At 36.7% G+C, this 13,737-nt stretch overlaps 1 protein-coding gene across 3 annotated transcripts in view; it reads right to left on the bottom strand.

The window, feature by feature from the left end:
* LOC309869542 (DNA polymerase theta-like) overlaps positions 1–13,737 on the bottom strand; it is a 130,888-nt gene that overhangs the window by 57,594 nt on the left and 59,557 nt on the right. For all 3 annotated transcript variants that reach the window (XR_014314247.1, XM_082740922.1, XM_082740923.1), the window contains one exon: positions 2,094–5,173. Coding sequence is in view for 2 of the 3 variants with exons in the window: in XM_082740922.1 (XP_082597048.1) it covers positions 2,094–5,173 (3,080 nt within the window). In the remaining variant the exon portion in view is untranslated. The remainder of the gene's footprint in view (positions 1–2,093; positions 5,174–13,737) is intronic.

Here is a 13,737-nt window from a genome sequence, read left to right as displayed (position 1 = left end):
AAATATCATTCTCAATGGAGAAAAACTGAAAGCTTTTCCGCTAAGGTCAGGAACACGGCAGGGATGTCCATTATCACCACTGCTATTCAACATAGTACTAGAAGTCCTAGCCTCAGCAATCAGACAACAAAAGGAAATTAAAGGCACCCAAATCGGCAAAGAAGAAGTCAAATTATCACTCTTTGCAGATGATATGATACTATATGTGGAAAACCCAAAAGACTCCACTCCAAAACTGCTAGAACTTGTACAGGAATTCAGTAAAGTGTCAGGATATAAGATCAATGCACAGAAATCAGTTGCATTTCTCTACACCAACAACAAGACAGAAGAAAGAGAAATTAAGGAGTCAATCCCATTTACAATTGCACTCCAAACCATAAGATACCTAGGAATAAACCTAACCAAAGCGGCACAGAATCTATACTCAGAAAACTATAAAGTACTCATGAAAGAAATTGAGGAGACACAAAGAAAAGAGGGTAGGGAAGGTTAGGGGGTTGGGCAAAATGGGTGAAAAAAAAGAGTCAAAGATTACATAAGCTTCTGCTTATGTAATGAATAAGTAATGGGAATAAAAGACAGAGCATAAAAAATATAGTCAATGATACTGTAATAGCAATGTATGGGGACAGATGGTAAACACAGTGTAATGTATAAATTTGTCAAATTGCCATGTTGTTCACCTGAAATTAATGTATCATTATGTGTCAACTATACTCAAGTAAAAAAAATTAAAAAACAAAACCCACGTTCTATAAATTGAAGATCAAATACTCAAACTTTTATGAACAAATTCATGCATAAATACAGATTTAAGAAATCCTATCAAACCTTTGCTTTCCACAGAAGGTTGTCAAGCTGATTACAGCTATTACCAATTATACAAGATCCTTATTGTCATGAAGTAAGACAGGGATATGTATAAATGGCATTATCTAACAAAAGGTTCAAGTGTCTTAAAACCTGGAAGGGCTCTATGACCTTCGGGGTCAACATTTTGGCACAGAATTCATGAACATCAGTTGGAGGTACAAGTCTACTTGACATAAGTACTGAAATATATAGGTTATATACATTGTTTAAAATATAATACCTTTTTTCTACATACTTTTGTGATTATGTAAGTGAATAAGGAAATTACAAAGTAATAGAAAATAATTCATAAGCACTGATGATTAATAAAAACCATGATGCTATGTCATTAAAATACCAAAAAAGGAGATCCTTGTTCAAAATACATAGTTTTCACAAACTTATATTCTAATATTAATATATTATATATAAATAATCACATACACATATATATGATTTTCTTTAAAAAGAAACACCATGTTTAATGGTAAATTTTAGCATACTCTAGCACCAGATATGGCCTGGAGTTAAAGAAGAAGTGACAGATAGGGGACCTCTGTGAAGCCTCATAAAGTGAAAAGGATAAGGAAGTCAATAATCAAACAGAAGAGCTCCATGGCCTGACATAGGGCCAAGTCCAGACTAGCATTGAAGAAAGAGCTACCATTTGAGAGATGGATTCCTGATACACCCAATAATCAAGTGCTGGCCCTCAAACCAGCCACAACTGTGGTGCCTGCAGCAGCAATTAGCTTGGCTTCTATGTCTTTGTCCTGAGAGAAAAGACTGGTCTGGAACTCCTTTTGGACCACCTAGTATGGAGATGTGCTCTAGGAAGGCTCTTTAGGTGGGATCTGTGGCTTATGAAGAAAGAGGCAGACATAGGCCTGATTAGACCACAGCTACAACAGTGGATCAGTGCTAGGTAAATGAGTAGTCCCTTGGTGGTCTACATGAGTTCAGTAGTCCAGCTTGAGCTTTTTTCTCAGTGCTTGGCTCTCATACCCACATGTCCTGGAGTCACCCATCTCTTATACCAGATGGGAACTATTATTAATCTAGTTGTGCTCAACAATAAAGCTGTTCTACAGGTAAACCCACATAGAAGAAAATTTAATTAAACTCTGAATAAATTTATTACATTTAATATCCCAAACTGAAAAGGCTCAGGCCCATCCCAAACCACTATATTACATATAAAGAAGAAAATATGAAAAAATTTTTAAAAAAACTCTTACCTTGCTTAAACCTACCACCAATAACAGCACTTTTCGATGTCGAACTACTGATCTTTTCACAAGCCAATGAGATGGAAAATCGCTTTTTGCTCTGCCACTCCTTAATGAATGTTCGAAAGAGAGTTTGGTCACTTGCTACATCAATTATGGCCAAACTTCCTGGGCTGAATGAGGCTGGAGTTAACTGCAATCCATCTTGTGATAACTGCAGTGAAAAAGTTGTGTCTCCAATAGGACTGTCCTCTTTTAAACCATTTCTACTCTCTGAACTTAAATCTTGGTTTTTAATATTTGAAGATGAGTAACTTTCACCAAGGTGTAAAGCACCAAGTGTTTTCTGAAGTTTTACAGAAGATGTTCCAAGAATACTTGGAAATACCAGTTTAGAAGCAGATACTGGAGTGGGTGTAGGAGGAATGAGTCCATTATCATCAACTATATAGTTCTCTTTACAAGGCAAGTGGGATGAGGTTTCAGCATGAAGGGCGTTGGTCTCCAGTGTCCCAATCTTGCTTTTTACTTCAATATTAGGGGCAAATGAGATTCCCTGCCCTTGATTTGGCTCCAAATTTGAAATTACTTTTTGTTTGTCATTTACCTCTGTATTTTTTCCTTTCAAATTAGACAAGTTTATAGTTGTTAATTTTTGCTTTTCATTTTCTAGAGGACTGGCCACTTTGTCTAAAATTCTCTGCAGTCCCGGACTTAAATCAAATGATGCCCCTGACCATATGAATGCATTATTTTCCTCTGTCTCAGTTAATTTGGGTTTTTGAGACCTTTCATTTTTATCTCCTCCAATTACTTCTCTTTGTGGATAATCATTACCTACTGGATCACTTAGTTCTAATGCCCTAAAAGATACTGCAGTATTCTGTTTCTCTTGGACAGGACATATTTCTACATTGTCCAAAGCTTCAACCATCTGAGCAGAATCTACTTCTGAAAATATAATAGACTCATCACTGAAACAAGTGTACTGTTGCTGATTATCTTGATTCTCATTCATATTTGATTTTCTTATCATGCCCTCTCCTTGCAGACACACAGAATGACTGAAATGGTTTGATGTTAGTGCAGAAGAGAGGGGTTCTTTCACTTGTATATCAGGTGGTTGTTCTTTTACTAGGTAGTCTTCACTGAAACTGTCAAACAGTAAACTATCACTCAAATTCAAACTTGTTTCAGGAACTGGCAGACATTCTGTTTCTATACCAGTGGTAGTTCTCTTTTGAGGAACCAGAGGTATAACTGGTTTCATAGCTTCTTGTGTTTGATAACCTTGAAGAAAACTATTTAATTGAGAGTCAGTGACAGAAAGTTCATTCCTTTTAAAACAAGGGCCATTTTCCCTCAAGAGTATTGGAGAAAGAAAAATTGAGCTTTCTGGAGTCAGGATATCAATCCCATCTGAATCAGTGCCTTGTTTGATATTATCTGCAGGCTTAAGTTCCAAATGATTTTTATTTGTCACTCCGGGAGAATGCTGTTCACCAGGAAAAGTAATACAAATCTCATTCTGAAAAGAGAGTATGGAACTCTGATTGTCTAAGCATTTCTGCATCTTCCCTGTTGCCAACTTAGCATACTTCGCTTCTGGTTTGGCATTTTCAGTTGCCATCTGTTGTATAATTTTCTCTGACTGAGTATCCAGGTAGAAACTATCTTCAAATTCACAAGGAACTAAACCCAAGTCAGAAACACAATTATTCTTTGTTTTGTTTGCCGCACAAGCTTCTGTTTTTTCTTGTTTTCTAGATGTATTTGGAAAATTCTCATGCTGGCCTTCTGGTTCTCGAGTTGGGAGTATCTCAATTCTGCTTATATTATCTCCTGATACCTGAAAATTATTTGAATTATTTTCCTCACTATTAAACTTCGTAATTCCACACTTGATAATAACATTTGAGTCTCTATTCATATAACTACTGCCTGTCTCACAGGGCATTTGTCTCTCTATTATTTTTTTCTGTTTGGTATAAGTGTTCGTCTGTTTATCAGATTGTTTTTCTGGGCACTGGTTAACTGAGTAGGTGTCACGTTTTACATAAACATTCTGGTTTTTTGAATTGTTTTCTTCCACCAAGACTGTGTTTATTTTTTCTGACTCAACAACAGCAAATTCTCGTCCATTTTCACTAACCATATTAGTGGGTTGACAAGTCACTTTTTTACTCTGGGATTGTGTGATAAAATGTTCCACAAGAATATTATTAGTTATTGTTTTGTTCTTTGAACTTTGTTCTCTTTCTAATGAGAATGATGCTTTGCTATATTTTCCCTCAGCACAGAATGAGACATTTTCAGCAAAAGGGTCTGGACTTCTAAATTCCACATTCTTTTCATCTAAGGTAAATTCATCCCCATAATAAATAGGATTAGACATAGTGTGTTCCTGTATGTCAATTCTACAAATCTCAGTGTCTTTTTTAGGGCTACTGTGTTTAGATTGTTTTATAAGTTTACTATGTTTCCAAGATCCAGAGGCAGTACTCATCGTTTTTGAATTGAAACTCTGAGCTTCTTTTTTTGTTTTCTCAAATAAGAGAGTCTGAACAACTTTCTTAGTGCGTGCTCTTCCCTCATTCAGAGAGGTTCTTAGCTTTTCTTTACTTCTATTCAAAGAAGCCCGTTTTCTTGCTCTGGAAATGGAATGTACCTGGCGTTCTTGATTTCCATTCTGTAACTTATCATAAAAGAAGTTTGTATGCTCTCCACTTTTCTCTAAATCTTGCACAGTACTTGGGGAATGCTTAGCAGAAGAATCACTAAACATTGAGTTATTTTTTTTCTGTGATGTTAATCTTTCACAAGATCTTTTAGTTTGGGATATATATTTCTGTTCCTTTACTTCTGATTCACTGCTGGTCAATGAGTGTGTATCAGAATTTAAAAGGAAGTATGAATTCCATTGCACTCCCATTTCAACTAAGTCCTGCTGCAGAATCATTTTGGCTTCTTCCACAATAAGGGCTGCTGCTTCCCTTTCAGTTAAACCTTTTCTGCCAGTCACCCAAATAGTTCGCATATTCCGACGTTCTTCAACTGCTTCCTCTTCCTCATCCATTGCCTTTCGGGCACTATAAAGGATGCAGGAAAAGAAAGAAATTAATGTATTGATTCATTCATGCATACCAAAGTATTTACTAAGCATTAACCTAATCTGTTCTAGGAACTAAAGAAATTGCACTGAACAAGAGGGAAATATATCTACTATTTTAGAGCTTACGTTCTTGTTGTGGAAATCAGAAAACAAACAAATATTAAAATACATTCTATGTCAACTGGTAAGAGTGGTGTACAAAAAAAAAGCACCAGGAGATGGGTGGTTCTGTAATTTTCAAATAGTATAATTAGAGAAGGCCTCACCAAGATCCATTAAACAGAAATCATTTAAAATAGTGTCATAAAACTTTCATTAAAAACAAATCCTATGTAATATGAACTCTGGACAAAATAATTGAAGGAACTGGAGAGTGACCAAAAGGAGAAACTGAAACCTGGAGTTTACTGATAGGTAAAATTTGAAAAAGAGCTCAGAATAACTGCAAGAGATAAAAAAAACCATCAGAGAAAGTCTGGATTTGAGAGATCCAAAGAAGGAGAACCCCAAATTCTTCATATAAATTCTGCCCAAATATCTGGCTGCCCACTAATCTATGCAAGTGTGGGAAGACTCCAAAGTCTAAACAATTAAACAGAGTTTTGAGTGACTGTCTACTACAGGAAGACGAAGTTTAGAGTTTGAGTTCAGCCAAGCTGATTGATAAAATATCAATGCTCTTCAGGGTAAAATAATAGATCCTATGCCCTACAAAGCAAAACATACACAAAATTGGAACTACCATGAAGAGAAAGAAAACAAACAAAAAGGATGAGATATGACAATTATTAAAGAAATAATAGCCAAGAGATTTCTGTTTCCAACAAGGATGGTGTAATAGGGACCAAGTTAGCCTGTAACCCAAAACAACTAAAACCAAGGCTAGCTCTTAAAAGACATTGCAGCTTCCATTTTGCTCTCTCTTGGATTACTTACTCTAGGGGAAGCATAGGACAACATGCAGCTCTATGGAGAAGTTCACATGGAGAACTGAGCACCAGTTTGCCAGTATGTGTGCAAGTCATCTTAAAAGCAGATCCAATTCAAACCTTCAGATAACTATAGTCCCAACCAACAGCTTTACTAAAACCTCAAACCAGACCACTAGCAAAGGTGCTCTCAAGTTCATGACTCACAGAAACTTTGAGTTAATATATATTTATTGTTGCCTTTAAGCCACTAAGTTCTTTGAGATATAATCTCTACACCTAACATGGGGCTTGAACTCATGACCTTAAGATCAAGAATAGCATGCTCTTCTGACTGAGCCAGTCAGGTACCCCTAAGCCACTAAGGTCTTAAAGTAATTTGTTTCATGGCATTAGCTAACTAATTAGCCTACTAAAATTATGAAACTTCAAAGAAATAAAAAAGAAATCTCAAGGCCTACATATTTAGCACAAAAGAATTATATTCCCATTAAAATTCTTAAAAATAACATGCAGAGCAAAGAAAGAGCATTTTCCTAAAACTCAGTAAAAGAAAGCATGGACCAAAAATTTATATCCAGCCAAGATGTGCCTCAAATATTAAGGTTACAGAAAAACAGTTTTAAACATACAAGATGTGGGGAATTCTGCTCTATATTAGTCCTCAAGAAATCTATTAGTGGATAAGTTTCATCCAATCAAGAGATGGCTAGAAGTGGTTCAGCATTAAGACCAATGGTAAGAATTAGAATAAATAAAAATGTAGATTTTATTAATTTTCCATTTCTACACCCTACAAGGATGGGGACAAGGATGGAAAATTAATGTACAAATGTTATACATTGAGACAAAGTAGAAAATGTACTTTTTAAATGGAAGGAAAAGGACAGGAAAAAAGAAAAAGTGAGCTCAATGTCGATGACTATTGTTCAGGCAGTATGTAGGTATTATAGAATACCATTAAAATCTTGATAAACCAGGGGCACCTGGCTCACTCATTTGGAAGAGCATGTGACTCTTGCTCTCCAGGTTGTGAGTTCAAGCCTCATGTTGAATGTAGAGACTCCTTAAAAATAAAATCTTAAAAAAAAAAAAACCTTGACAAACCGGATAATAAAAAGTACACAAGTACCCACTAGAACAAAAATGTACACCTTTCTAAATATAAAAATAAAACTACAAAGAGTATCCTTGGGCAGAAAAGGAAACATAATAAATATACAATACACATAATTATAAAATAATTCGAGAATTGAAACTAAACATTTTAGTTAAATCAATAAATGTGAACAGGATCATAGGGAAGTTCTATTTTTAATTTCTTGAGGAATCGGAATCTCCACACTGTTCTCCAAAGAGGCTGCACCAACTTGCATTCCCACCAACAATGCATTCCCCTCCAACACATGTTGTTTCCTGTCTTGTTAATTTTGGCCATTCTAACTGGTGTAAGGTGATATCTCAATGTGGTTTTTATTTGAATCTCCCTAATGGCTAGTGATGATGAACACTTTTTCATGTGTTAAATAGCCATTTGTATGTCTTCATTGGAGAAGTCTCTGTTCATATCTTCTGCCCATTTTTTGATATGATTGTCTGTTTTGCGTGTGTTTTGCATTCCTGGGTATTTACCCCAAAGATACAGATGTTGTGAAAAGAAGGGCCATCTGTACCCCAATGTTTATAGCAGCAATGGCCACGGACACCAAACTGTGGAAAGAACCAAGATGTCCTTCAATGGATGAACGGATAAGGAAGATGTGGTCCATATACACTATGGAGTATTATGCCTCCATCAGAAAGGATGAATACCCAACATTTGTAGCAACATGGACGGGACTGGAAGAGATTATGCTGAGTGAAATAAGTCAAGCAGAGAGAGTCAATTATCATATGGTTTCACTTAATTATTTGTGGAGCATAACAAATACCATGGAGGACATGGGGAGTTAGAGGAGAAGGGAGTTGGGGGAAAATGGAAGGGGAGGTAAACCATGAGAGACTATGGACTCTAAAAAACAATCTGAGGGGTTTGAAGTGGCGGGGGGGGGGGGGGGGGAGTTTGGGGTACCGGGTGGTAGGTATTATAGAGGGCATGGATTGCATGGAGCACTGGATGTGGTGAAAAAATAATGAATACTGTTATGCTGAAAATAAATTTTTTAAAAAATGTGAACAGGAGTAAATAATCTATTAAAAGAAAGATTTCAATTTGAATCAGAAAGTGAAAGGTAATTACATCTTAGTGTGGTACATAAAAGGTTTATCTAAAACAAATTGATTCTAAAAGACTAAAACTAAAGGGTTGGGCAAAAAAATTTCTAGACAAACGGAAGCAAGAAGAAAGCAGTGAGGGACAGACTGCATTAAACAAAAAAGGATAAAATTTACTGCTAAAAACACCAATCATAATAAAGATAACATGACAATCAGTCATATGTATTATGAATATGTTCACACCAAATAACAAGCAATACTTTTTTTAGAAAGATTTTATTTATTTATTTGACAGGCAGAGATCACAAGTAGGCAGAGAGGCAGGCAGAGAGAGAGAGGAGGAAGCAGGCTCCCTGCTGAGCAGAGAGCCCAATGTGGGGCTTGATCCCAGGACCCTGGGATCATGACCTGAGCCAAAGGCACAGGCTTTAACTCACTGAGCCACCCAGGTGCCCCAACAAGCAATACTTTAATGAAGAAAAGACAAGAGATACAAAAAGACAGAGAGAAATATATTAACAATTAGAGGACTTCAGTAAACCACTCTCATTAAAAGACAGATGAAATGTTGAGGAGGGGAATAAATAAAAATAAAGAAGACCTAATGAACATAACCAGTGAAGCAGACTTTATGAATATACCTCAAACATTTTACCTTTATAATAGAGAATACATTTAATTTGTATTAGTCATGTGTTAGGTCACAAAGAAAACATCAGTGATTTCCATAAAGTATATGTGTTACAAACAACACTATTAGATTGCAGTGCAGTAAGACTAGAAGTCATTTAACAAAATTTTAAAAAAACAGAAAGCACTTCCACCTGGGCAAAAGAGGGAAAACAGGAAAATTACATAATCTCTAAAAATAAAATGAAAACCTCTATATATCACACACTCTGTGAAGTATACTTAAAATAGAGACCACAGAAAAATGCACAGTACTGAATTCATAGTACTACACTAAAAACAGTATTTATCAGTAAAAACATAAGTCAACAAATTCCTAGTTCAACAAAATACTAGAAAAAGTACAACAAAATAAAAAGGAAGCAGGAAGAATGAAATGTAATATTAAAAGAAGAAATTAATAAGGTATATTTTTTAAAAATATGCCCAATAGGCCAGAGGAGCCAAGATGGTGGACTAGTAACAGACTGAGTGACACCAGGTCGCAGGAGTTCAGCTAACTAGTTATCAAACCATTCCGAACATCTACAAACCCAAGAGATCGAAGAGAAGAAAAACAGCAATTCTAGAAACAGAAAATCGACCACTTTCTGAAAGGTAGGATGTGCAGAGGAGTAAATCTGAGGTGACAGGAAGATAGAATGTAGGGGAAGAGGTGGTCTCCCAGCAAGCAATGGAGCACAAAACTCGAACTTTTAAAAGTCTACTCCACTGAGGGACATCGCTCCAGAAGCTAAGCAGGGGTGGAAACCTCACAGGGACAGTGTGGCTTCAAGTCCCATGGGGTCAGAGAAGGATCTGCATATATTAGTGTCTGGTGTAGCAGAGCTCACAGGTAACAGAGTGGGAAAGCCGGCTACAAGGACAGAGCCAAAGAGTGAGCTTTCAGCTCAGGATTACCTTAAACTGTGATCTGTGGCACAGTCAGGCCACTGCTCTTTGAGTAGGAACCCCACAAGTGGCAGATCCGGGGAGACCCACCTTCATCCGCCAGAAGAGCAGAGCAACAAGAATCTGTTGGGTTTGGAGACTTCAAACGGGGCTGTGTGCGGGAGACAGAAATGCTCAGTCACAGGCCAGATGAGCCCGAGTGCAGCTGGGGACCAGGGAGATGGGAGTGATTGAGTGCTTTTCTCTGAGGGCACACTGAGGAATGGGGCCCCGAGCTCTCGGCTTCTCTGGGCCAGAGACTGGGAGGCCGCCATTTTCATCCCATCCTCCAGAGCTCTACGGAAAGCATTCAGGGGACAAAAGCTCCCGAGAGCAAACCTGAGCAGATTATCACCCTAGCCTCTGGCAAGGGTGGCGCAATTCCGCCTCAGGCAAAGATATTTGAGAATCACTACAACAGGCCCCTCCCCCACAGAAGATCAGCAAGAACATCCAGCCAAGACCAAACTCACTGATCAAGGATAAGAGCAGAATTCCAGAGGAGGGGAAAGCAAAGCATGGAATTCATGGCTTTTTCTCCATGATTCTTTAGTCTTGCAAAGCTAATTAATTTTATTTTTTTCTTTTTTTAATTTTTCAGCTTTTACTCTTTCCTCTTTTAACGTTTCTTAACTAGTTTATCTTAATAATACCTTTCTAAAAAAGAAAATCTTTTTATATTTCATTATTATAGTTATATTTATCCTTTATTGTATCTAACTTTATTTTTTGTATACATATACGGTTGTTTCTTCTAAAAAATTTTTAGGATACAATTTCTTCTAACAAATCAAAATATACCCTAAATCTAGCACAGGGCTTTGTTCTAGTCTCCAGGCTGAACAAATTTCTCTCCATTTTCTTTTTCTTTCTTTTCCAACCAACTTATCAATTCCTTTTTTTAGAATTTTTAAAAAATTTTCATATTCTGTCCCTTCATTGTGTTTACCCTTATTTTTGTATATAAATATATGTCTTTCTTTAATATTATGGGAGGTAGTTTCTTCTAAGAGTCCAAAATACACCCACAATCAAGTCGGTGGCTCAGTTCTATTCACCAGTCTAATATATATATATTTTTAAAAACTTTTTAAAACCCTTTTTAAACTTCCTTTTACCTCCTTTCTTTTCCCCCCAATTTTGGGTCTCTTCTGATTTGGTTAGCATACATTTTTCTGGGGTCTTTGCTGCCCTTATAGAATTTTATTCTCTCTTTCATATATTCTTATCCAGATAAAATGACAAGACGGATAAACGTACCAAAAAAAAAAAAAAAAAAAAAAGAACAAGAGGCAGTACTGAAGGCTAGGGACCTAATCAATACAGACATTGGTAATATGTCATATCTAGAGGTCAGAATAATGATTCTCAAGGTGCTAGCTCGGTTTGAAAAAGGCATGGAAGATATTGGAGAAACCTTGTCTGGAGAAATAAAGGCCCTTTCTAGAGAAATAAAAGAACTAAAATCAAACCAAGTGAAAATCAAAAAAGCTATTAGTAAAGTGCAATAAAAAATGGAGGCTGTTGCTTCTAGGATAAATGAGGCAGAAGAGAGAATTAGTGATATAGAAGATCAAATGATGGAGAATAAAGAAGCTGAGCAAAAGAGAGACAAAGAACTACTGGACCACGAGGGGAGAATTTAAGACATAAGTGATACCATATGATGAAACAGCATTAGAATAATTGGGATTCCAGAAGAAGAAGAAAGAGAGAGGGGAGCAGAAGGCATATTGGAGCAAACTAGTGTAGAGAATTTCCCTAATATGGCAAAGGGAATAGGCATCAAAATCAAAAAGGCAGAGAACCCCCCTCAAAATCAATAAAAATAAGTCCAACCCCATCATCTAATAGTAAAAACTTACAAGTCTTAGGGACAAAGAGAAAATTGTGAAAGCAGCCTGGGACAAGAAGTCCTTAACACACAATAGTAAAAATATTAGATTAGCAGCAGACTTATCCACAGAGACCTGGCAGGCCAGAAAGAACTGGAATGATATATTCAGAGCACTAAACGAGAAAACGTGCAGCCAGGAATATTATATCCAGCTAGGCTATCATTTTAGAAGGCGAGATAAAACGCTTCCAGGAAAAACAAAATATAAAAGAATTTGTAAACACCAAACCAGCCCTACAAGAAATATTGAAAGGGGTCCTCTAAGCAAAGAGAGAACATAAAAGTAGTAGGCCAGAAAGGAACAGAGACAATAGACAGCAACAGTCACCTTACAGGCAATAGAGTGGCACTAAATTCAAATCTGTCAATAGTTACCCTGAATGTAAATGGGCTAAACACCCCAATCAAAAGACACGGTATCAGAATGGATTTTAAAAAAAAACCATCAATATGCTGTCTACAAGAATCATTTCAGACCCAAAGACACCTCCAGATTTAAAGTCCATGCTAATGGACATCAAAAGAAAGTTGGGGTGACAATTCCTACACCAGAAAAATTAGATTTTTTAAAAAAGATTTTATTTATTTATTTGACACAGAGAGATCACAGAAGGCAGAGAGGCAGGTAGAGAGAGAGGGAGAAACAGGTTCCCCGCTGAGCAGAGAGCCTGATGCTGGGCTCAATCCCAGGACCCTGAGACCCACTGAGACCCTTAATCCACTGAGCCACCCAGGTGCCCCAGGATAAATTAGATTTTAAGCCAAAGACTATAATAAGGTATGAGGAAGGACACCATATCATACTTAAAGTGTCTGCCTACAAGATCTAACAATTTTAGATATCTATGCTCCTAACATAGGAGCAGCCAACTATATAAACCAATTAATAACAAAATCAAAGAAACACATCAACAATAATACAATAACAGTAGGGGACTTTAACACCCCCTCACTGAAATGGACAGATCATCCAAGATCAACAAGGAAATAAAGGCCTTATATGACACACTGGACCAGATGGACATCACAGATATATTCCGAACCTTCCATCCCAATGCAACAGAATACACATTCTTCTCTAGCATACATGAAACATTCTCCAGAATAGATCATATCCTAGGTTACAAATCAGGTCTCAGTTGGTACCAAAGGATCATTCCCTGCATATTTTCAGACCACAATGCTCTGAAGCTAGAACTCAATCACAAGAGGAAAGATGGAAAGAACACAAATATATGGAGGCTAAAGAGCATCCTACTAAAAAATGAAGGGATCAACCAGGAAATTAAAGAAGAACTGAAAAATTTCATGGAAACAAATGATAATGAAAACACAATGGTTCAAAATCTGTGGGACACAGCAAAGACAGTCCTGAGAGGGAAATATATAGTGATAGAAGCCTTTCTAAAGAAACAAGGTCTTAAATACACAACCTAACCCTACCCCTAAAGGAGCTGGAGAATAAACAACAAAGAAAGTCTAAACCCAGCAGGAGAAGAGAAATAATAAAGATCAGAGCAGAAATCAATGAAACAGAAACCAAAAAAAAAAAAAAAAAAAAAAAAAAAACCCAGTAGAACAAATCAACGAAACTGGCAGCTGGTTCTTTGAAAGAATTAATAAGGTTCATAAACCCCTGGCCAGACTTATCAAAAAGAAAAGAGAAAGGACCCAAATAAATAAAATCATTAAGGAAAGAGGAGAGATCACAACCAACACCAAAGAAATACAAACAATTATAAGAACATATTAGGAGCAACTATATGCCAGCAAACTCGAGAATCTGGAAGAAATGGATGCATTCCTAGGGGCATATATGTACTACCACAACTGACCCAGGAAGAAATAGAAAACCTGAACAGACCCATAACCAGTCAG

This window comes from Mustela nivalis (assembly GCF_964662115.1).
Source record: "Mustela nivalis genome assembly, chromosome: 1".
Lineage (NCBI taxonomy): Eukaryota > Metazoa > Chordata > Mammalia > Carnivora > Mustelidae > Mustela > Mustela nivalis.
Note: the sequence above shows the minus strand (reverse complement) of the source record. Positions and strands in the feature narration are given on the sequence as shown.